This window comes from Zingiber officinale, chromosome 2B, assembly GCF_018446385.1.
Source record: "Zingiber officinale cultivar Zhangliang chromosome 2B, Zo_v1.1, whole genome shotgun sequence".
In the NCBI taxonomy this organism is placed as follows: domain Eukaryota; kingdom Viridiplantae; phylum Streptophyta; class Magnoliopsida; order Zingiberales; family Zingiberaceae; genus Zingiber; species Zingiber officinale.
Window position 1 is genome coordinate 142,663,369 of NC_055989.1, and position 25,484 is coordinate 142,688,852.

At 34.6% G+C, this 25,484-nt stretch overlaps 1 protein-coding gene across 30 annotated transcripts; it reads left to right on the top strand.

Annotated features, from left to right (window-relative positions):
* Positions 1 to 587: 587 nt before the first annotated feature.
* On the top strand, positions 588 to 24,609 carry LOC122047525. Of its 30 annotated transcripts, XR_006130571.1 has the most exons (7): positions 588 to 958; positions 18,317 to 18,369; positions 21,093 to 21,280; positions 21,348 to 21,435; positions 21,518 to 22,238; positions 22,369 to 22,432; positions 22,509 to 22,609. XR_006130571.1 is itself a non-coding variant. In XM_042608875.1 (3 exons), the coding sequence occupies exons 1-3, from the start codon at positions 883 to 885 to the stop codon at positions 24,466 to 24,468; spliced, it is 231 nt and encodes a 76-aa protein (XP_042464809.1). In that variant the 5' UTR covers positions 588 to 882; the 3' UTR covers positions 24,469 to 24,609. The 30 variants fall into 30 exon arrangements, 3 of the variants coding, with proteins under 3 accessions (XP_042464809.1, XP_042464807.1, XP_042464808.1); XR_006130566.1 differs by having other exon boundaries at positions 21,348 to 22,238; XR_006130569.1 differs by lacking the exon at positions 21,093 to 21,280.
* Positions 24,610 to 25,484: the final 875 nt, after the last annotated feature.

Here is a 25,484-nt window from a genome sequence, read left to right on the forward strand (position 1 = left end):
CTCATAAACTTTGTTAATAAGTATTATTTATGATTATGATTTAATTTAATTAAATAAATTATTTAGGATTATTTATTTAATTGAGATATATATATTGAAGGATGCGAATACAAAACTTATTTATCAACGTTTAGGTTACGTTATCCACAGTCAAAGGCTCTAAGTTTGAAAGATATGTGACCTAGGCAATTGTACAAGTGTAAAATACTCAAATAATTTCCTAAATACTTAGAATTCGAATCATAGCTACAGTGTACTACAATATTTTTTTTCCAAGTGGAATAAAAAATATGTTGTTGGCCGGGAAGTCACTCGTATTTTTGGATTTGCCTGATGACTGAATGAGGAGTCGTTGTACTTTTGAATTTACCTAGCCACCTCTGGATACCTAGATTTTTTTTTTAAAAAAAAACTCACTCATGAGAATTAGAGGATAAAATGAAATTTTCTAATTTTTTCAGGACTTCCTTATGATTTTAAAGCTAAAGGGTGGTTTGGAAAAAAGCAAACATTTTAGGGTGAAAATGAAAAATTTGGTACTCGTATTTTCGGTAAAAAAAAAAAAAAACATAAAAAAGGTTTGCCGATCGATCTTCTCCCCATCGCGCTCGTTTTCTCGCTCTCCTCTCCGGCGCTCCCGGCGATCTCGTCTTCCAATCCTTCAGCCTTCCTTTCTAATCGCTCATCGAACGCTCCTCCCTCTCGATCTCAATCTCCTTCCACTGATCTCCAATACCTAAACCTTTATCCTACTCTATTCCTTTGATCTCCGTAGAGATCCCTCGGTTTCCTTTCGATTCGCTGGCTCTTTCGCCCTCGGAAACGCTAATCCGGCCTCTCGGGTCCGGATCTCTGCTTCTTACTACATCAGGTGCTGTGCGGATGGCGAGCGGCAACGTGGATCTGCCGGATGATCCCTCCATCACAAAGCCGGTCGAGGAGGTGTGGGCCGGCAAAGGTGATCCCCAAACGCTCCATTTTCTTTTAGGTTTCCCGATTTTTGTTAGCGGCTTCTGATTTCTTACATCCAGCCGGAAGTGTTTTTTTTTTTTAAGTTTAAAATGTTCTGCGTGTTTGAATTTCGTTGTCCTCGTGCATCGTTGATTTATTGTGTTTTATTGAGTATTCAGGAGCAAAAAAAGTGTGATATATATACAAAAAGTCAAAAAGAGTTACTTGTTTGAGTAACATTCCTTAGAGTTGCGCGTCTGTTTATAGCAGTAAATTAAGTGCTAATAGTTGATGCCTATCTTTTGAAGTATATTTTTGTTTTTGGCTATTTTGTGATGTTTCTGGATTTTATTAGATGGTTGTGTTTATGGATCCATTATTTTTCTCTTGTAGATTCTCGTATTAATGGAAATGACCAGAGAAATAGTCATATGGATTTTATCAGATTTTGTATAACTGCATCTATTATGAGTTTGATCATAGAAATGTATGCATAATCTCTATAAATCTTGTGTTTAAGTATTATTTATTCTTCATATTTAGTTCTAGTAATTAATAAGATAGTGAGTTACTGACCATATAGTTTACGTACTCGGAGCAGTTCGCTTTCTCCGGGGAGGCTACTTGGCATCCTAACAGTATTAGATTGCTAGAGACCATCCAACTTGATTGGTTGAAAGACCTAATGTAGGTCAAACATTTATGCTCATTGCAGAAAATATGATTAGAAAAACTTAGTTTCTTTAGTTATGTTACACTACAAAAAAACAGTGTATTAGGGACGACGGTTTGCAACGAATTTAAAATTTGTTCCAAACTTTACAACAAAATTTGCAACAAAATAATAAATTGTTCCGAATTAGCAACAAATTTACCAACAAAATAAATTCGTTGCAAATTAGCAACAAAAGATAATTTGTCGCTAATTTTGTTGCAAGTTAACAACAAAAAATAAAATTTGTTGCAAATTTTCCAACGAATATTTAGTTCGTTGCAAATTTTGCAACGAATATTTTATTCGTTGCAAATTTTTGCAACGAATAGTATATCCGTCGCAAATATAGCAACGAAAGTATTATTTGTTGGAAATTCCCGACAAATATATAATTCATCGCAAGTTTATAGCAAAAATTTGAGGGTAGAGTTTCCAACAAATCTTAAATTCGTTGGAAATGTTTCCAACAAAAAGGCAGATTCGTTGGAAATATTTCCAACAAATCTGCTAATTCATTGGAGATTTCCAACAAATTTAGGATTCGTTGGAAACATTTCCAACGAATCTGCCAATTCGTTGGAAATTTCCAACGAATCACAGATTCGTTGGAAAGTATGCTATGATTTAAAAACACGTTTGACCGACCTAGAGACCTCGGAATCGGATGAAACAAGTTCCTATATGCTCCTCTTGGTCTCCTGATTCTATAGATGACCTCAAATATTTTTTTTGAATTAAGATAAATTTTTACATCAAGGTCAATTGGATGAATTCGAATTTGATCATGAATGTGTTAGTGTTTTAAATCAAAATAGAGTTTAGTTGAACTTGGTGGATTTAAAAAATGATGTTCGAGTGCTCAGAACGAGAGAAAATCAGTTTGTTAGGGAGCGTAAGGTTCTCGTGATTATATCCATGAATTAAAAATAATTACGGAGCTAATTTATTTTGATTTGTGAATTTTTAAACTTAAATTTAATTTTTCAAACACATTGGGGGTTGAAAAAATAAAATAAAAAATATATAAAGTAAAAAAAATATTTGAGGGCACATATGAAGTCAGGATAAATAGAGGAGCACACAGGAACCGGTTTCATCCAATTCGGAGGTCTCTAGGTCGGTCAACCGTGATTTTAAGAATAGGAAGGGTTTCCAACGAATCTGAAATTCGTTGGAGATTTCCAACAAAATGGCAGATTCGTTGGAAACATTTCCAACGAATCTGCCAATTCGTTGGAAATTTCCAACGAATCGCAGATTCGTTGGAAAGTATGCTATGATTTAAAAACTCATTTGACCGACCTAGAGACCTCGGAATCGGATGAAACAAGTTTCTATGTGCTCCTCTTGGTCTCCTGATTCTATAGATGACCTCAAATATTTTTTTTGAATTAAGATAAATTTTTACATCAAGGTCAATTGGATGAATTCGAATTTGATCATGAATGTGTTAGTGTTTTAAATCAAAATGGAGTTTAGTTGAACTTGGTGGATTTAAAAAATGATGTTCGAGTGCTCAGAACGAGAGGAAATCAGTTTGTTAGGGAGCGTAAGGTTCTCGTGATTATATCCATGAATTAAAAATAATTACGGAGCTAATTTATTTTGATTTGTGAATTTTTAAACTTAAATTTAATTTTTCAAACACATTGGGGGTTGAAAAAATAAAATAAAAAATATATAAAGTAAAAAAAATATTTGAGGGCACATATGAAGTCAGGATAAATAAAGGAGCACACAGGAACCGGTTTCATCCAATTCGGAGGTCTCTAGGTCGGTCAACCGTGATTTTAAGAATAGGAAGGGTTTCTAACGAATCTGAAATTCGTTGGAGATTTCCAACAAAATAACAGATTCGTTGGAAACATTTCCAACGAATCTGCCAATTCATTGGAAATTTCCAACGAATCGCAGATTCGTTGGAAAGTATGCTATGATTTAAAAATCCATTTGACCGACCTAGAGACCTCGGAATCGGATGAAACAAGTTTCTATGTGCTCCTCTTGGTCTCCTGATTCTATTGATGACCTCAAATATTTTTTTTGAATTAAGATAAATTTTTACATCAAGGTCAATTGGATGAATTCGAATTTGATCATGAATGTGTTAGTGTTTTAAATCAAAATGGAGTTTAGTTGAACTTGGTGGATTTAAAAAATGATGTTCGAGTGCTCAGAACGAGAGGAAATCAGTTTGTTAGGGAGCGTAAGGTTCTCGTGATTATATCCATGAATTAAAAATAATTACGGAGCTAATTTATTTTGATTTGTGAATTTTTAAACTTAAATTTAATTTTTCCAACACATTGGGGGTTGAAAAAATAAAGGAAAAAATATATAAATTTAAAAAAATATTTGAGGACACATATGAAGTCAGGATAAATAGAGGAGCACAGAGGAACCGGTTTCATCCAATTCGGAGGTCTCTAGGTCGGTCAACCGTGATTTTAAGAATAGGAAGGATTTCCAACGAATCTGAAATTCGTTGGAGATTTCCAACAAAATGGAAGATTCGTTGGAAACATTTCCAACGAATCTGCCAATTCGTTGGAAATTTCCAACGAATCGCAGATTCGTTGGAAAGTATGCTATGATTTAAAAACTCATTTGACCGACCTAGAGACCTCGGAATCGGATGAAACAAGTTTCTATGTGCTCCTCTTGGTCTCCTGATTCTATAGATGACCTCAAATATTTTTTTTGAATTAAGATAAATTTTTACATCAAGGTCAATTGGATGAATTCGAATTTGATCATGAATGTGTTAGTGTTTTAAATCAAAATGGAGTTTAGTTGAACTTGGTGGATTTAAAAATGATGTTCGAGTGCTCAGAACGAGAGGAAATCAGTTTGTTAGGGAGCGTAAGGTTCTCGTGATTATATCCATGAATTAAAAATAATTACGGAGCTAATTTATTTTGATTTGTGAATTTTTAAACTTAAATTTAATTTTTCAAACACATTGGGGGTTGAAAAAATAAAATAAAAAATATATAAAGTAAAAAAAATATTTGAGGGCACATATGAAGTCAGGATAAATAGAGGAGCACACAGGAACCGGTTTCATCCAATTCGGAGGTCTCTAGGTCGGTCAACCGTGATTTTAAGAATAGGAAGTGTTTCCAACGAATCTGAAATTCGTTGGAGATTTCCAACAAAATGGCAGATTCGTTGGAAACATTTCCAACGAATCTGCCAATTCGTTGGAAATTTCCAACGAATCTCATATTCGTTGGAAAGTATGCTATGATTTAAAAACCCATTTGACCGACCTAGAGACCTCGGAATCGGAAGAAACAAGTTTCTATGTGCTCCTCTTGGTCTCCGATTCTATAGATGACCTCAAATATTTTTTTTGAATTAAGATAAATTTTTACATCAAGGTCAATTGGATGAATTCGAATTTGATCATGAATGTGTTAGTGTTTTAAATCAAAATGGAGTTTAGTTGAACTTGGTGGATTTAAAAAATGATGTTCGAGTGCTCAGAACGAGAGGAAATCAGTTTGTAAGGGAGCGTAAGGTTCTCGTGATTATATCCATGAATTAAAAATAATTACGGAGCTAATTTATTTTGATTTGTGAATTTTTAAACTTAAATTTAATTTTTCAAACACATTGGGGGTTGAAAAAATAAAATAAAAAATATATAAAGTAAAAAAAATATTTGAGGGCACATATGAAGTCAGGATAAATAGAGGAGCACACAGGAACCGGTTTCATCCAATTCGGAGGTCTCTAGGTCGGTCAACCGTGATTTTAAGAATAGGAAGGGTTTCCAACGAATCTGAAATTCGTTGGAGATTTCCAACAAAATAACAGATTCGTTGGAAACATTTCCAACGAATCTGCCAATTCGTTGGAAATTTCCAACGAATCGCAGATTCGTTGGAAAGTATGCTATGATTTAAAAACTCATTTGACCGACCTAGAGACCTCGGAATCGGATGAAACAAGTTCCTATGTGCTCCTCTTGGTCTCCTGATTCTATAGATGACCTCAAATATTTTTTTTTAATTAAGATAAATTTTTTACATCAAGGTCAATTGGATGAATTCGAATTTGATCATGAATGTGTTAGTGTTTTAAATCAAAATGGAGTTTAGTTGAACTTGGTGGATTTAAAAAATGATGTTCGAGTGCTCAGAACGAGAGGAAATCAGTTTGTTAGGGAGCGTAAGGTTCTCGTGATTATATCCATGAATTAAAAATAATTACGGAGCTAATTTATTTTGATTTGTGAATTTTTAAACTTAAATTTAATTTTTCAAACACATTGGGGGTTGAAAAAATAAAAGAAAAAATATATAAAGTAAAAAAAATATTTGAGGGCACATATGAAGTCAGGATAAATAGAGGAGCACACAGGAACCGGTTTCATCCAATTCGGAGGTCTCTAGGTCGGTCAACCGTGATTTTAAGAATAGGAAGGGTTTCCAACGAATCTGAAATTCGTTGGAGATTTCCAACAAAATAACAGATTCGTTGGAAACATTTCCAACGAATCTGCCAATTCGTTGGAAATTTCCAACGAATCGCAGATTCGTTGGAAAGTATGCTATGATTTAAAAACTCATTTGACCGACCTAGAGACCTCGGAATCGGATGAAACAAGTTTCTATGTGCTCCTCTTGGTCTCCTGATTCTATAGATGACCTCAAATATTTTTTTTGAATTAAGATAAATTTTTACATCAAGGTCAATTGGATGAATTCGAATTTGATCATGAATGTGTTAGTGTTTTAAATCAAAATGGAGTTTAGTTGAACTTGGTGGATTTAAAAAATGATGTTCGAGTGCTCAGAACGAGAGGAAATCAGTTTGTTAGGGAGCGTAAGGTTCTCGTGATTATATCCATGAATTAAAAATAATTACGGAACTAATTTATTTTGATTTGTGAATTTTTAAACTTAAATTTAATTTTTCAAACACATTGGGGGTTGAAAAAATAAAATAAAAAATATATAAAGTAAAAAAAATATTTGAGGGCACATATGAAGTCAGGATAAATAGAGGAGCACACAGGAACCGGTTTCATCCAATTCGGAGGTTTCTAGGTCGGTCAACCGTGATTTTAAGAATAGGAAGTGTTTCCAACGAATCTGAAATTCGTTGGAGATTTCCAACAAAATGGCAGATTCGTTGGAAACATTTCCAACGAATCTGCCAATTCGTTGGAAATTTCCAACGAATCTCATATTCGTTGGAAAGTATGCTATGATTTAAAAACCCATTTGACCGACCTAGAGACCTCGGAATCGGAAGAAACAAGTTTCTATGTGCTCCTCTTGGTCTCCGATTCTATAGATGACCTCAAATATTTTTTTTGAATTAAGATAAATTTTTACATCAAGGTCAATTGGATGAATTCGAATTTGATCATGAATGTGTTAGTGTTTTAAATCAAAATGGAGTTTAGTTGAACTTGGTGGATTTAAAAAATGATGTTCGAGTGCTCAGAACGAGAGGAAATCAGTTTGTAAGGGAGCGTAAGGTTTCGTGATTATATCCATGAATTAAAAATAATTACGGAGCTAATTTATTTTGATTTGTGAATTTTTAAACTTAAATTTAATTTTTCAAACACATTGGGGTTGAAAAAATAAAAAAAAATATATAAAGTAAAAAATATTTGAGGGCACATATGAAGTCGGATAAATAGAGGAGCACACAGGAACCGGTTTCATCCAATTCGGAGGTCTCTAGGTCGGTCAACCGTGATTTTAAGAATAGGAAGGGTTTCCAACGAATCTGAAATTCGTTGGAGATTTCCAACAAAATAACAGATTCGTTGGAAACATTTCCAACGAATCTGCCAATTCGTTGGAAATTTCCAACGAATCGCAGATTCGTTGGAAAGTATGCTATGATTTAAAAACTCATTTGACCGACCTAGAGACCTCGGAATCGGATGAAACAAGTTTCTATGTGCTCCTCTTGGTCTCCTGATTCTATAGATGACCTCAAATATTTTTTTTGAATTAAGATAAATTTTTACATCAAGGTCAATTGGATGAATTCGAATTTGATCATGAATGTGTTAGTGTTTTAAATCAAAATGGAGTTTAGTTGAACTTGGTGGATTTAAAAAATGATGTTCGAGTGCTCAGAACGAGAGGAAATCAGTTTGTTAGGGAGCGTAAGGTTCTCGTGATTATATCCATGAATTAAAAATAATTACGGAGCTAATTTATTTTGATTTGTGAATTTTTAAACTTAAATTTAATTTTTCAAACACATTGGGGGTTGAAAAAATAAAATAAAAAATATATAAAGTAAAAAAAATATTTGAGGGCACATATGAAGTCAGGATAAATAAAGGAGCACACAGGAACCGGTTTCATCCAATTCGGAGGTCTCTAGGTCGGTCAACCGTGATTTTAAGAATAGGAAGGGTTTCTAACGAATCTGAAATTCGTTGGAGATTTCCAACAAAATAACAGATTCGTTGGAAACATTTCCAACGAATCTGCCAATTCGTTGGAAATTTCCAACGAATCGCAGATTCGTTGGAAAGTATGCTATGATTTAAAAACTCATTTGACCGACCTAGAGACCTCGGAATCGGATGAAACAAGTTTCTATGTGCTCCTCTTGGTCTCCTGATTCTATAGATGACCTCAAATATTTTTTTTGAATTAAGATAAATTTTTACATCAAGGTCAATTGGATGAATTCGAATTTGATCATGAATGTGTTAGTGTTTTAAATCAAAATGGAGTTTAGTTGAACTTGGTGGATTTAAAAAATGATGTTCGAGTGCTCAGAACGAGAGGAAATCAGTTTGTTAGGGAGCGTAAGGTTCTCGTGATTATATCCATGAATTAAAAATAATTACGGAGCTAATTTATTTTGATTTGTGAATTTTTAAACTTAAATTTAATTTTTCAAACACATTGGGGGTTGAAAAAATAAAAGAAAAAATATATAAAGTAAAAAAAATATTTGAGGGCACATATGAAGTCAGGATAAATAGAGGAGCACATAAGAACCGGTTTCATCCAATTCGGAGGTCTCTAGGTCGGTCAACCGTGATTTTAAGAATAGGAAGGGTTTCCAACGAATCTGAAATTCGTTGGAGATTTCCAACAAAATGGCAGATTCGTTGGAAACATTTCCAACGAATCTGCCAATTCGTTGGAAATTTCCAACGAATCTCATATTCGTTGGAAAGTATGCTATGATTTAAAAACCCATTTGACCGACCTAGAGACCTCGAAATCGGAAGAAACAAGTTTCTATGTGCTCCTCTTGGTCTCCTGATTCTATAGATGACCTCAAATATTTTTTTTGAATTAAGATAAATTTTTACATCAAGGTCAATTGGATGAATTCGAATTTGATCATGAATGTGTTAGTGTTTTAAATCAAAATGGAGTTTAGTTGAACTTGGTGGATTTAAAAAATGATGTTCGAGTGCTCAGAACGAGAGGAAATCAGTTTGTTAGGGAGCGTAAGGTTCTCGTGATTATATCCATGAATTAAAAATAATTACGGAGCTAATTTATTTTGATTTGTGAATTTTTAAACTTAAATTTAATTTTTCAAACACATTGGGGGTTGAAAAAATAAAATAAAAAATATATAAAGTAAAAAAAATATTTGAGGGCACATATGAAGTCTGGATAAATAGAGGAGCACACAGGAACCGGTTTCATCCAATTCGGAGGTCTCTAGGTCGGTCAACCGTGATTTTAAGAATAGGAAGGGTTCCAACGAATATGAAATTCGTTGGAGATTTCCAACGAATTTCAGATTCGTTGGAAACATTTCCAACGAATCTGCCAATTCGTTGGAAATTTCCAACGAATCTAATATTCGTTGGAAAGTATGCTATGATTTAAAAACCCATTTGACCGACCTAGTGACCTCGGAATCGGATGAAACAAGTTTCTATGTGCTCCTCTTGGTCTCCTGATTCTATATATGACCTCAAATATTTTTTTTGAATTAAGATAAATTTTTACATCAAGGTCAATTGGATGAATTCGAATTTGATCATGAATGTGTTAGTGTTTTAAATCAAAATGGAGTTTAGTTGAACTTGGTGGATTTAAAAAATGATGTTCGAGTGCTCAGAACGAGAGGAAATCAGTTTGTTAGGGAGCGTAAGGTTCTCGTGATTATATCCATGAATTAAAAATAATTACGGAGCTAATTTATTTTGATTTGTGAATTTTTAAACTTAAATTTAATTTTTCAAACACATTGGGGGTTGAAAAAATAAAAGAAAAAAATATATAAAGTAAAAAAAATATTTGAGGGCACATATGAAGTCGGGATAAATAGAGGAGCACACAGGAACCGATTTCATCCAATTCGGAGGTCTCTAGGTCGGTCAACCGTGATTTTAAGAATAGGAAGGGTTTCCAACGAACCTGAAATTCGTTGGAGATTTCCAACAAATTGGCAGATTCGTTGGAAACATTTCCAACGAATCTGCCAATTCGTTGGAAATTTCCAACGAATAGCAGATTCGTTGGAAAGTATGTTATGATTTAAAAACCCATTTGACCGACCTAGAGACCTCGGAATCGGATGAAACAAGTTCCTATGTGCTCCTCTTGGTCTCCTGATTCTATAGATGACCTCAAATATTTTTTTTGAATTAAGATAAATTTTTACATCAAGGTCAATTGGATGAATTCGAATTTGATCATGAATGTGTTAGTGTTTTAAATCAAAATGGAGTTTAGTTGAACTTGGTGGATTTAAAAAATGATGTTCGAGTGCTCAGAACGAGAGGAAATCAGTTTGTTAGGGAGCGTAAGGTTCTCGTGATTATATCCATGAATTAAAAATAATTACGGAGCTAATTTATTTTGATTTGTGAATTTTTAAACTTAAATTTAATTTTTCAAACACATTGGGGGTTGAAAAAATAAAATAAAAAATATATAAAGTAAAAAAAATATTTGAGGGCACATATGAAGTCAGGATAAATAGAGGAGCACACAGGAACCGGTTTCATCCAATTCGGAGGTCTCTAGGTCGGTCAACCGTGATTTTAAGAATATGAAGGGTTTCCAACGAATCTGAAATTCGTTGGAGATTTCCAACAAAATGGCAGATTCGTTGGAAACATTTCCAACGAATCTGCCAATTCGTTGGAAATTTCCAACGAATCCCATATTCGTTGGACAGTATGCTATGATTTAAAAACTCATTTGACCGACCTAGAGACCTCGGAATCGGAAGAAACAAGTTTCTATGCGCTCCTCTTGGTCTCCGATTCTATAGATGACCTCAAATATTTTTTTTGAATTAAGATAAATTTTTACATCAAGGTCAATTGGATGAATTCGAATTTGATCATGAATGTGTTAGTGTTTTAAATCAAAATGGAGTTTAGTTGAACTTGGTGGATTTAAAAAATGATGTTCGAGTGCTCAGAACGAGAGGAAATCAGTTTGTTAGGGAGCGTAAGGTTCTCGTGATTATATCCATGAATTAAAAATAATTACGGAGCTAATTTATTTTGATTTGTGAATTTTTAAACTTAAATTTAATTTTTCAAACACATTGGGGGTTGAAAAAATAAAATAAAAAATATATAAAGTAAAAAAAATATTTGAGGGCACATATGAAGTCAGGATAAATAGAGGAGCACACAGGAACCAGTTTCATCCAATTCGGAGGTCTCTAGGTCGGTCAACCGTGATTTTAAGAATAGGAAGGGTTTCCAACGAATCTGAAATTCGTTGGAGATTTCCAACAAAATGGCAGATTCGTTGGAAACATTTCCAACGAATCTGCCAATTCGTTGGAAATTTCCAACGAATCTCATATTCGTTGGAAAGTATGCTATGATTTAAAAACCCATTTGACCGACTTAGAGACCTCGGAATCGGAAGAAACAAGTTTCTATGTGCTCCTCTTGGTCTCCGATTCTATAGATGACCTCAAGTATTTTTTTTGAATTAAGATAAATTTTTACATCAAGGTCAATTGGATGAATTCGAATTTGATCATGAATGTGTTAGTGTTTTAAATCAAAATGGAGTTTAGTTGAACTTGGTGGATTTAAAAAATGATGTTCGAGTCCTCAGAACAAGAGGAAATCAGTTTGTTAGGAAGCGTAAGGTTCTCGTGATTATATCCATGAATTAAAAATAATTACGGAGCTAATTTATTTTGATTTGTGAATTTTTAAACTTAAATTTAATTTTTCAAACACATTGGGGGTTGAAAAAATAAAATAAAAAATATATAAAGTAAAAAAAATATTTGAGGGCACATATGAAGTCTGGATAAATAGAGGAGCACACAGGAACCGGTTTCATCCAATTCGGAGGTCTCTAGGTCGGTCAACCGTGATTTTAAGAATAGGAAGGGTTCCAACGAATATGAAATTCGTTGGAGATTTCCAACGAATTTCAGATTCGTTGGAAATTTCCAACGAATCTAATATTCGTTGGAAAGTATGCTATGATTTAAAAACCCATTTGACCGACCTAGTGACCTCGGAATCGAATGAAACAAGTTTCTATGTGCTCCTCTTGGTCTCCTGATTCTATATATGAACTCAAATATTTTTTTTGAATTAAGATAAATTTTTACATCAAGGTCAATTGGATGAATTCGAATTTGATCATGAATGTGTTAGTGTTTTAAATCAAAATGGAGTTTAGTTGAACTTGGTGGATTTAAAAAATGATGTTCGAGTGCTCAGAACGAGAGGAAATCAGTTTGTTAGGGAGCGTAAGGTTCTCGTGATTATATCCATGAATTAAAAATAATTACGGAGCTAATTTATTTTGATTTGTGAATTTTTAAACTTAAATTTAATTTTTCAAACACATTGGGGGTTGAAAAAATAAAATAAAAAATATATAAAGTAAAAAAAATATTTGAGGGCACATATGAAGTCAGGATAAATAGAGGAGCACACAGGAACCGGTTTCATCCAATTCGGAGGTCTCTAGGTCGGTCAACCGTGATTTTAAGAATAGGAAGGGTTTCCAACGAATCTGAAATTCGTTGGAGATTTCCAACAAAATAACAGATTCGTTGGAAACATTTCCAACGAATCTGCCAATTCGTTGGAAATTTCCAACGAATCGCAGATTCGTTGGAAAGTATGCTATGATTTAAAAACCCATTTGACCGACCTAGAGACCTCGGAATCGGATGAAACAAGTTTCTATGCGCTCCTCTTGGTCTCCAGATTCTATAGATGACCTCAAATATTTTTTTTGAATTAAGATAAATTTTTACATCAAGGTCAATTGGATGAATTCGAATTTGATCATGAATGTGTTAGTGTTTTAAATCAAAATGGAGTTTAGTTGAACTTGGTGGATTTAAAAAATGATGTTCGAGTGCTCAGAACGAGAGGAAATCAGTTTGTTAGGGAGCGTAAGGTTCTCGTGATTATATCCATGAATTAAAAATAATTACGGAGCTAATTTATTTTGATTTGTAAATTTTTAAACTTAAATTTAATTTTTCAAACACATTGGGGGTTGAAAAAATAAAATAAAAAATATATAAAGTAAAAAAAATATTTGAGGGCACATATGAAGTTAGGATAAATAGAGGAGCACACGGGAACTGGTTTCATCCAATTCGGAGGTCTCTAGGTCGGTCAACTGTGATTTTAAGAATATGAAGGGTTTCCAACGAATCTGAAATTCGTTGGAGATTTCCAACAAAATGGCAGATTCGTTGGAAACGTTTCCAACGAATCTGCCAATTCGTTGTAAATTTCCAACGAATCGCAGATTCGTTGGAAAGTATGCTATGATTTAAAAACCCATTTGACCGACCTAGAGACCTCGGAATCGGAAGAAACAAGTTTCTATGTGCTCCTCTTGGTCTCCGATTCTATAGATGACCTCAAATATTTTTTTTGAATTAAGATAAATTTTTACATCAAGGTCAATTGGATGAATTCGAATTTGATCATGAATGTGTTAGTGTTTTAAATCAAAATGGAGTTTAGTTGAACTTGGTGGATTTAAAAAATGATGTTCGAGTGCTCAGAACGAGAGGAAATCAGTTTGTAAGGGAGCGTAAGGTTCTCGTGATTATATCCATGAATTAAAAATAATTACGGAGCTAATTTATTTTGATTTGTGAATTTTTAAACTTAAATTTAATTTTTCAAACACATTGGGGGTTGAAAAAATAAAATAAAAAATATATAAAGTAAAAAAAATATTTGAGGGCACATATGAAGTCTGGATAAATAGAGGAGCACACAGGAACCGGTTTCATCCAATTCGGAGGTCTCTAGGTCGGTCAACCGTGATTTTAAGAATAGGAAGGGTTCCAACGAATATGAAATTCGTTGGAGATTTCCAACGAATTTCAGATTCGTTGGAAACATTTCCAACGAATCTGCCAATTCGTTGGAAATTTCCAACGAATCTAATATTCGTTGGAAAGTATGCTATGATTTAAAAATCCATTTGACCGACCTAGTGACCTCGGAATCGGATGAAACAAGTTTCTATGTGCTACTCTTGGTCTCCTGATTCTATATATGACCTCAAATATTTTTTTTGAATTAAGATAAATTTTTACATCAAGGTCAATTGGATAAATTCGAATTTGATCATGAATGTGTTAGTGTTTTAAATCAAAATGGAGTTTAGTTGAACTTGGTGGATTTAAAAAATGATGTTCGAATGCTCAGAACGAGAGGAAATCAGTTTGTTAGGGAGCGTAAGGTTCTCGTGATTATATCCATGAATTAAAAATAATTACGGAGCTAATTTATTTTGATTTGTGAATTTTTAAACTTAAATTTAATTTTTCAAACACATTGGGGGTTGAAAAAATAAAATAAAAAATATATAAAGTAAAAAAAAATATTTGAGGGCACATATGAAGTCAGGATAAATAGAGGAGCACACAGGAACCGGTTTTATCCAATTCGGAGGTCTCTAGGTCGGTCAACCGTGATTTTAAGAATAGGAAAGGTTTCCAACGAATTTGAAATTCGTTGGAGATTTCCAACAAAATGGCAGATTCGTTGGAAACATTTCCAACGAATCTACCAATTCGTTGGAAATTTCCAACGAATCTCATATTCGTTGGAAAGTATGCTATGATTTAAAAACCCATTTGACCGACCTAGAGACCTCGAAATCGGAAGAAACAAGTTTCTATGTGCTCCTCTTGGTCTCCTGATTCTATAGATGACCTCAAATATTTTTTTTGAATTAAGATAAATTTTTACATCAAGGTCAATTGGATGAATTCGAATTTGATCATGAATGTGTTAGTGTTTTAAATCAAAATGGAGTTTAGTTGAACTTGGTGGATTTAAAAAATGATGTTCGAGTGCTCAGAACGAGAGGAAATCAGTTTGTTAGGGAGCGTAAGGTTCTCGTGATTATATCCATGAATTAAAAATAATTACGGAGCTAATTTATTTTGATTTGTGAATAAAAACTTAAATTTAATTTTTCAAACACATTGGGGGTTGAAAAAATAAAATAAAAAATATATAAAGTAAAAAAATTATTTGAGGGCACATATGAAGTCAGGATAAATAGAGGAGCACACAGGAACCGGTTTCATCCAATTCGGAGGTCTCTAGGTCGGTCAACCGTGATTTTAAGAATAGGAAGGGTTTCCAACGAATCTGAAATTCGTTGGACATTTCCAACAAAACGGCAGATTCGTTGGAAACATTTCCAACGAATCTGCCAATTCGTTGGAAATTTCCAACGAATCTCATATTCGTTGGAAAGTATGCTATGATTTAAAAACCCATTTGACCGACCTAGTGACCTCGGAATCGGATGAAACAAGTTTCTATGTGCTCCTCTTGGTCTCCTGATTCTATAGATGACCTCAAATATTTTTTTTGAATTAAGATAAATTTTTACATCAAGGTCAATTGGATGAATTCGAATTTGATCATGAATGTGTTAGTGTTTTAAATCAAAATGAAGTTTAGTTGAACTTGGTGGATTTAAAAAATGATGTTCGAGTGCTCAGAACGAGAGGAAATCAGTTTGTTAGGGAGCGTAAGGTTCTCGTGATTATATCCATGAATTAAAAATAATTACGGAGCTAATTTATTTTGATTTGTGAATTTTTAAACTTAAATTTAATTTTTCAAACACATTGGGGGTTGAAAAAATAAAATAAAAAATATATAAAGTAAAAAAAAATATTTGAGGGCACATATGAAGTCAGGATAAATAGAGGAGCACACAGGAACCGGTTTCATCCAATTCGGAGGTCTCTAGGTCGGTCAACCGTGATTTTAAGAATAGGAAGGGTTTCCAACGAATCTGAAATTCGTTGGAGATTTCCAACAAAACGGCAGATTCGTTGGAAACATTTCCAACGAATCTGCCAATTCGTTGGAAATTTCCAACGAATCTCATATTCGTTGGAAAGTATGCTATGATTTAAAAACCCATTTGACCGACCTAGAGACCTCGGAATCGGAAGAAACAAGTTTTTATGTGCTCCTCTTGGTCTCCTGATTCTATAGATGACCTCAAATATTTTTTTTGAATTAAGATAAATTTTTACATCAAGGTCAATTGGATGAATTCGAATTTGATCATGAATGTGTTAGTGTTTTAAATCAAAATGGAGTTTAGTTGAACTTGGTGGATTTAAAAAATGATGTTCGAGTGCTCAGAACGAGAGGAAATCAGTTTGTTAGGGAGCGTAAGGTTCTCGTGATTATATCCATGAATTAAAAATAATTACGGAGCTAATTTATTTTGATTTGTGAATTTTTAAACTTAAATTTAATTTTTTAAACACATTGGGGGTTGAAAAAATAAAAGAAAAAATATATAAAGTAAAAAAAATTTGAGAGCACATATGAAGTCAGGATAAATAGAGGAGCACACAGGAACCGGTTTCATCCAATTCGGAGGTCTCTAGGTCGGTCAACCGTGATTTTAAGAATAGGAAGGGTTTCCAACGAATCTGAAATTCGTTGGAGATTTCCAACAAAATAACAGATTCGTTGGAAACATTTCCAACGAATCTGCCAATTCGTTGGAAATTTCCAACGAATCGCAGATTCGTTAGAAAGTATGCTATGATTTAAAAACCCATTTGACCGACCTAAAGTCCTCGGAATCGGATGAAACAAGTTTCTATGTGCTCCTCTTGGTCTCCTGATTCTATAGATGACCTCAAATATTTTTTTTTGAATTAAGATAAATTTTTACATCAAGGTCAATTGGATGAATTCGAATTTAATCATGAATGTGTTAGTGTTTTAAATCAAAATGGAGTTTAGTTGAACTTGGTGGATTTAAAAAATGATGTTCGAGTGCTCAGAACGAGAGGAAATCAGTTTGTTAGGGAGCGTAAGGTTCTCGTGATTATATCCATGAATTAAAAATAATTACGGAGCTAATTTATTTTGATTTGTGAATTTTTAAACTTAAATTTAATTTTTCAAACACATTGGGGGTTGAAAAAATAAAAGAAAAAATATATAAAGTAAAAAAAATATTTGAGGGCACATATGAAGTCAGGATAAATAGAGGAGCACACAGGAACCGGTTTCATCCAATTCGGAGGTGTCTAGGTCGGTCATCCGTGATTTTAAGAATTGGAAGGGTTTCCAACGAATCTGAAATTCGTTGGAGATTTCCAACAAAATGGCAGATTCGTTGGAAACATTTCCAACGAATCTGCCAATTCGTTGGAAATCTCCAACGAATTGTGGATTCGTTGCGAATATCCAACAAATAATATTTTTGATGGAAATTTGTTGGAAGGTCCCTAATTACATATCCTTACCCGGCCCGATTTCTTCTCCTCACATCTTCTCTTGACCTAATTTTGCTTACGGCGGCTGCGGCAATTTTTTCACCTTCTCTGGACTGGTAAGCCACTCTCGTTCTAGCCCTTCTTTTTTTCCCGTTCTCCCGGCGTCTCCTTTTTTCCCCATCTCACGGCGTCGCCTGGCGGCTCGCGGCGTCGCGTGGCGGCTCGCGGCGTCGCGTGGCGGCTCGCGGCGTCCCGTGGCCGGTCGCATTCGCGCCTTGCCAATCGTGCCATCATCTGGCCACGAGCGGCCGCGCCTGGATGCGAGCGGCCGCTACTGGCCGCGAGCGGCCGCGCCTGGCCGCGAGCGGCCGCGCCTGGCCGCGACCGGCCGCGCCTGGCCGCGACCGGCCGCGCCTGGCCGCGACCGGCCGTGCCTGGTCGCGTGTGGCCGTGAGTGGCTGCGAACAGCGGCGAATGGCAGCTCACGGCGGTCCCTGGTAGCTCAAGGTGCTGTCTAGCCCCTCGCGCTGGCGCCTGGCCTTAGCGCCGCTGCCTGGCCGCTCTCGCAGCTTCCTGGTTGCTCTCAACGGCGCTGAGGTTGGCCACTAGCAGCATCCCTGTCCACTGTCGGCATAGGATGGCTGATGGTGGCCTCACTTAGCTGTTGTTTGGCGTTGGTGATCCCGCTGGCGGCGTAGGCTGGCCACTGGCGACTGATGCTGTCCGCCAGCTGCTGATAGCATTGGGTGACCTCTGTTTGTAAACTGACAGATCATTGTTTGATGTCAACTAGTTGTTCTCAATCTTGATTGGTCGTGGGCTGTCTGTGCGTTACAGTGGCACAACTGTCTGGGGGTCAATGCGTTGCCGTTGGGGCCAAGAATATATTTGATAATTTCTAGACTTTTTTATTTTATTGTAAATTTAATATTATTGTTTTTGCAGGTTTGGATTTGACGTGGCTGGGAGAGACTTTCGGTTTTATTTACCTTTGTTAGGTATATTTTTTTACACCTGATATTTTAATAATGATTGCATGCTTTTATTTTCCTATATTATATTTTATTTGTAGTTGTATGTGAGCTAAGTAATATTGACCATTAGTATTTGTGTTCTAGGAGTTTTTATTACTATATTTTATTTGAAACAGGCAACATGCAGAATGAAAGAAGTTGGATGTATAATAAAAATTTACCTGACCGTGGGGGTTTAACTGATGAGTTTATTACTGGGTTGAGACAGTTTTTAAATTTTGCATCTAGTAATGTTGAGTTTATGGATGGTAATCAGATACGATGTCCATGCAGAAAGTGTCATAATGGAAAATTTTTACCATCTAATAAAGTTTCAGAGCATCTTTGTAGATTTGGTTTTACTCCGAATTACTATAATTGGACATGTCATGGTGAACCATTCATATCTGATGAGGATTGTTATGGACACAACATACAAGTCTCTAGGGATCAAAGTTATTATAATCAATTAAATCCATATCAAAGAATGATATTTGATGCAGCGGCTCCGAATTTAATTCCTGAACCACATGGTGCCAGTTCTAGCTGCCCTCCAACAGTTGAGCAAATGTTTACAACATATGCATCACCATTAGAAGAGGTACAAGTGCCAGGTGTTGATGAAATTGTGAATAATGAAACATATCTTAAATTTCAGGAAGTGTTAAGTGCTGCAGATGAACCTTTATGGACTGGTTGTGACAAGCATACTAAATTATCATTCACTGCAAGACTGTTGAATATCAAGGCAGAGTCTAATTTGTCGGAAGATAATTTCAATAAGGTTGTTCAAGCTATTGAAGAGGCATTGCCCCAAGATAATATACTGCCTAATGATTTTTACAGTATGAAAAAACTTACGAAAGAATTAGGTCTTCCGGTGGAAAGAATTGACGTTTGCAGAGACGGTTGTATGCTATATTGGGGAGATGATGCAGATGCAAATGTTTGTAGATTCTGTAATCAAGATAGGTACAAGATCTCTAGGAGTCAACAACGACGTAAATCATACAGTCAGTTATTTTATTTGCCATTAACTCCTAGGTTACAAAGACTTTATGCATCAAAGACCACTGCTCAACACATGACTTGGCATGCAAATCATCGAACAGAGGAGGGATTAATGTGTCATCCATCAGATGCAGAGGCATGGAAAAATTTTGATAGAACATATCCTGAATTTGCGAAGGAGACTCGAAACATTCGGTTAGGTCTTTGTGCTGATGGTTTTGCTCCATTTAGTAAATCAGGAAGACAGTATTCTTGTTGGCCAGTTATATTAACTCCATATAATCTTCCACCTGGGATGTGCATGAAAACACCGTATATGTTTTTAACATTAGTTGTGCCTGGCCCGCAAAATCCAAAGAAGTTAATAGATGTTTATATGCAACCACTGATTGCAGAGCTAAAACAACTATGGGATGAAGGGTTTCCTACATATGACGTCCATACTAATCAGATGTTTGTTATGAAGGCTGCTCTTCTTTGGACCATTAATGACTTTCCAGCTTATGGAATGCTATCTGGTTGGAGTACTGCGGGAATCTTAGGTTGCCCAATATGTATGGAGAGATCAAAGTCGATCAGATTGAAATATGGAAGAAAGCCGAGTTATTTTGATTGTCATAGGCAATTTTTACCATTAAATCATAATTTCAGAAGGAATAAAGATGAGTTCACTAGGAATAGAATTGAAAGAACACCTCCGCCATTAAGATTGACAGGTCAAGATATTTGGTATAGAGTGTGTCACTTTCCATCTGTTATTGAAGAACCACATGGTACAACATATGAATATGGAAGCACTCATAAATGGACTAAGCGGAGTATATTTTGGGATTTACCTTATTGGTATAGTAATTTAATTCATCATAATCTGGATGTAATGCATATTGAGAAAAATGTTTTTGATAATCTCATAAATACAGTGATGGATATTACCGGAAAAACAAAAGATAATTTGAATGCAAGAAAAGATATGCGACTAATTTGTAAACGACCCACTCTTGATGTGGATGAAAGTAGTAGGGGACCAAAGCCAAAGGCAATTTATACATTGAATAAAGAACAGAGACGTGTTGTTTGTGAATGGTTGAAATCATTGAGATTTCCTGATGGGTATGTCTCTAATCTTGGGAGATGCGTCGATATGAAGGAATTCAAATTGATTGGTTTGAAAAGTCACGATTGTCATATATTTATGGAAAGACTTATTCCAATTGCTTTTAAGGAACTCTTACCAAATTTTGTATGGGGTACAATTACGGAGTTAAGCATTTCCTTCATGATATTTCCTCAACAGTTTTGAGATATTCACAGATGGAGAAGTTAGAAAGAGACATTCCAATTATTTTGTGTAATTTAGAAAGAATCTTTCCACCTTCATTTTTTGATTCAATGGAACATCTTTTGGTTCACTTGCCATACGAGGCCAAAGTTGGAGGACCAGTCCATTTTCGATGGATGTATCCATTTGAAAGGTATATTTTGTTTTATCTTATATACTTCGTTATTAATGCATTGTAAATTTATAACTTTTTTATATATATTCCTCTAATACAAATTGTTATATTTCAATCAGATTTTTATATCATTTGAAGAAAAAAGTAAAAAATAAGGCACATGTTGAAGCCTCTATTGTTAATGCATACATTGTGGAGGAAGTAACAACTTTTGCATCGTATTATTTTGAGCCTCACATTCAGACCAAAAGACGAAGACCTGGAAGAAATGATGAAGGTCCTATTGATCCCAATACGAACATATTCTCAATTTTTAATTATCTTGGTCGACCGAGTGGACAATGTAAGCAAAGATATTTAACTGATCAAGAATGGCGAGCAGCCCAGACATATGTTTTACTTAATTGTCTAGAAGTATCACCATATTTCGAGTTAGTATATCTTTCCTATTGTTTTTATCGTAACTTTTTGTTATTATAATTCAATTTTTTATGATAGGATTTTTCAAAACTTGTATTCTGATATGCCAACACTAGAGTTTGATCGTTTCTGCGATCAAGAATTTGCACCTTGGTTCAAATCATATGTAAGTAATTTTTACCTTGTATTCTAATTTACCGTATTGGTATAGTATATTTTAACTGAATAACATATTCATTTGAGTTTAGGTTTATGATAATCAAGCTCATCTCGAACATCAAATGTTATTTCATCTATCTTGGGGTCCAAAAGCAATGGTACGCACTTGGCCAGCATATTTTATAAATGGATATAATTTTCATACTCAAGAATATGGAAAAGGGAAGACTACAATGAATAGTGAGGTATGTGTTCAGTCATCCAATGATGGAGGTGTAAGCACTGATTTTTATGGTCTACTGGATGAAATTATAGAGATAGAATACCCTGGTCCAGAAATGCGAGTTATCTTATTTGTGTCGCTGGTTTGATCCTATCAGAGGGATGAAGGTGCATCCATGTTATAATTTGGTTGAAATAAATCATAAAAGATTATATAAGAGATATGAACCTTTTGTTTTGGCACAACAAGCGATTCAAGTGTTTTATGCTTCATACCCTAGCTTGAAACGTGATAAAATGGATTGGTGGGCTGTTTGTAAAACTAAAGCACGGAAAAAAATAGAGGAACATTGGGAAGACATTGCATATCAACAAGAGGAGGTTGTAAATACATTTCAGACCGAGGAATATATTATTCCAACATTATGAGATCCTAGCGGAGTAGTGATAAATGTGGATGCTAGTGAATTTCATGAGGTTGATGATAATGATGAAGATGATGATGAGGAGGAGGAGGAGGAGGAGGAGGACGAGGACGAGGACGAGGACGAGGACGAGGAGGACGACGACAACTTTGATTTTTAACATGTACGATAAGTTTTTTTATATTTAATTTTAATTTGTAAATTTATAAAATTCATAGTTTAATTAATTGTCTACATAATATCTCATTGTTAAATTTATATATGTTATATTTGTGCTGTTTTTTGTTCTATAGGTCATTAGAGGTGAGACATTATCACTGCAGATTCTCGCTCTCTGACTTTTATATTATGGATATTGTAAGTTTTTCATATTTCTTCAGCAAGCATTAAGTTTTTTATTTCTTTTATTTTAATTTTGATTTTTGGTTGACAGTTTCGACGGGCACGCCATAGACGACACCATTCAAGCATTGGCCAGATTGATTCACCATCTGATAGGATGGTACCTACGCCCTCCCCTCAGGCAGGACCTTCACATGGCCAGCAGAACCTTCTCATGGCCAGTCGCCGGCAGGACCCTCACGTGGACCGTCCCCGGCAGGACCTTCATGTGGCCAGTCACCGGCAGGACCTTCATGTGGCCAGTCACCGGCAGGACCTTCACATGGCCATTCACCTTCCCCACTTGAGTCGCCGATACCTGCCAGACACTCAACCGTTGATATTGCCGACGCTCGACTGCATATAGTCCCTCTTGGAGACTCGTAAGTATTAAAATTATTATATTTTAACTATCTTAATTATTTAACGTTGTTTATTGTAATTTTATGATAGATTTGAAAATTCAGTAACTGTTGTTCGTGAGATTAATCAAATTGTGAATAACTTTTGGAAAGGAGACTCAATGTCATACTCAAGCACTCCAGCACCCACAAAAGAACTCTGGTGGTGCGAGTTTAAGGTATAGTTAATTTATTTTATATATAAAACAATTACGTTCATGTATAATCTATTGTTTTTTTCATTTCAGCGATTATTTAGTTGGGACCCTTATTTTGAGATGGAAGTTAAAAGAATTTTCAAAAAGAAATGTGGTGATCACATTCGCCATGTATTAAACCATGCCAAAAGTACTGGAAAAAAGCCTCCCTTTATCACGACGGACAATTGGGTTAGGATCTGCAATTTTTGGCAAACTGATGAGTGCAAAGAAAGGAGTTTGCGGAATAAAATAAATCAAGCTTATAATTCTGGAAACTCACGTGCAATATATGCAGGAGGATCTATAAATATCAAGGAGCATTCACGTAGATTGGTAAATTTTCAACTCTACAATTAGATTTTTAATATATTTGATGTTATTATATTATTTCTAACCGTATTATTTTTAGTCTAGGGATTTGGGAAAAGAGTCCGATTTTATAGACACTTTCGTCCGCACTTTTCAAAAAAAAGACAAGACTTGGAGTGGAGATAGAGCTAGAATAATTAAGGTTTGATTTAATCTTTAATCATAATTTTAACTTAGATTTTATTACTTATCTATTTGCTCTAATTAAGGTTTTAATTTTTCATAGGAGAGATATGATGAACTATCATTATCTCAAAGAAGTTCAGGTGATGCTGATAATATTGAGGGATCTGAGCCGTCTGTTACTAATAATTTAGATTTATGGTTAGAGGCCAGTGGGGGAGTCAAAGGGGGAAGGATAATAGGTATGGGTTCTATGAGTAGAATCCATAATGTTTCTCGAAGATCTTTATGTTCTTCTACCCGACCCACAGTAACAGCACAGATTCATAGCTTAACTGAAGAGGTTGACAATTTGAAAGACATAATATCTCAAAGGGATCAGCAAATTTTAGAAATTCAAAAACAAAATTCACAAAGAGATCTAGATATGGTTGAAATGCGTAAACAGCAAGCCTTTCTTTTACAACAATTTCAACAATTTAGATCGGGTTCAAGCTATATTCCTCCTGGTATTGGTGATGATGCTAATGACGATGATGATGTCGATGATGATGCCGCCGATGATGTTGATGATGATGCATGAGTGTTTGTAATTAGAATTTTTGACTTCTTTTATTTTATCGCTTTTATAAATTCTTAATTTTTGTATTTTGATTAGTATTCTTATTTTTGTTTCAAACAGGGTTGGTAGGTGAAGATGATGGTGATATTGATGTAAAAATATGTAAGTCTTTACCTATTTACTTTTGTGTTGGTTTATAAGATTTTCTTTTTCTTTGTTTATCTTTTGATGTAGGTAGAAGAAGGATTTGGACTGAGAAGGATCTCCATAAGATTATCTTCAACTCTATCTTTTTCATGTTCTTGTATGATATTGGAATTTGGATACTATGACATGTTTGTTATAACTTTATTGTAGTGCTTGGTTTAGGGTGTTAGTTGTAGTTGTATATTGTTGTAGTTTGTATTGTTGGATGATGATGTGTTGTATTGTTAGTTTTATGCTCTTAGTTTAGGTTGTATATGGAACATGTTTTAATGGTGCATGTGTTTGGGTTTATATTATTGATGTTTGAATTTATTTTGTTGTACACTAATATGCTTGTTGATTTATGATTTATATTTGTGTTATTGTGTTTAGTGGTGAATATGTTGAATATGTTAATGTGTTTATAGTGCTGGATATGTTGAATCTGTTTGAATCTGTTTAGTGTGTTATATATGTTGAATCTGTTTGAAAAAAATTGTAATAGGAAAAAATATTGAAATTAAATAGGGCTGGATATTTTTTTTTATTTTTGGGACAAATTTTGCAACGAATTTAGATTCGTTGGAAATATCGTATTTTATCAGAACATTGCAACGAAAATATAAATTCGTTGGAAATTTCCAACGAAATATAAATTCGTTGGAAGTTTCCAACGAAATAAAAAATTCGTTGGAAGTTTCCAACGAATTCTAAATTCGTTGGAAGTTTCCAACGAAATCTAAATTCGTTGGAAATTTTCAACGACTATGATTTTTGTTGTAAATTTCCAACGAAAATATGGATTCGTTGGAAGTTTCCAACGAATTTAGAATTCGTTGGAAACTTCCAACGACAATATGGATTCGTTGGAAATTTCCAACGAATTTTTATTTCGTTGGTGATTTCCAACGAATATGAATTTCGTTGGAAATTTCCAACGAATATGAATTTCGTTGGAAATTTCCAACGAATCTGAATTTCGTTGGAAATTTCCAACGAAAATATGAATTCGTTGGAAATTTCCAACGAATATAAATTTCGTTGGATATTTCCAACGAAAATATGGATTCGTTGGAAATTTCCAACGAAATTGTATTATCGTTGGCAATTGCCAACGAATGTACATTTTCGTTGGTAATATTACATTTTTAAACTTTTCCAACAAATAATTATTCGTCGCAAATCTG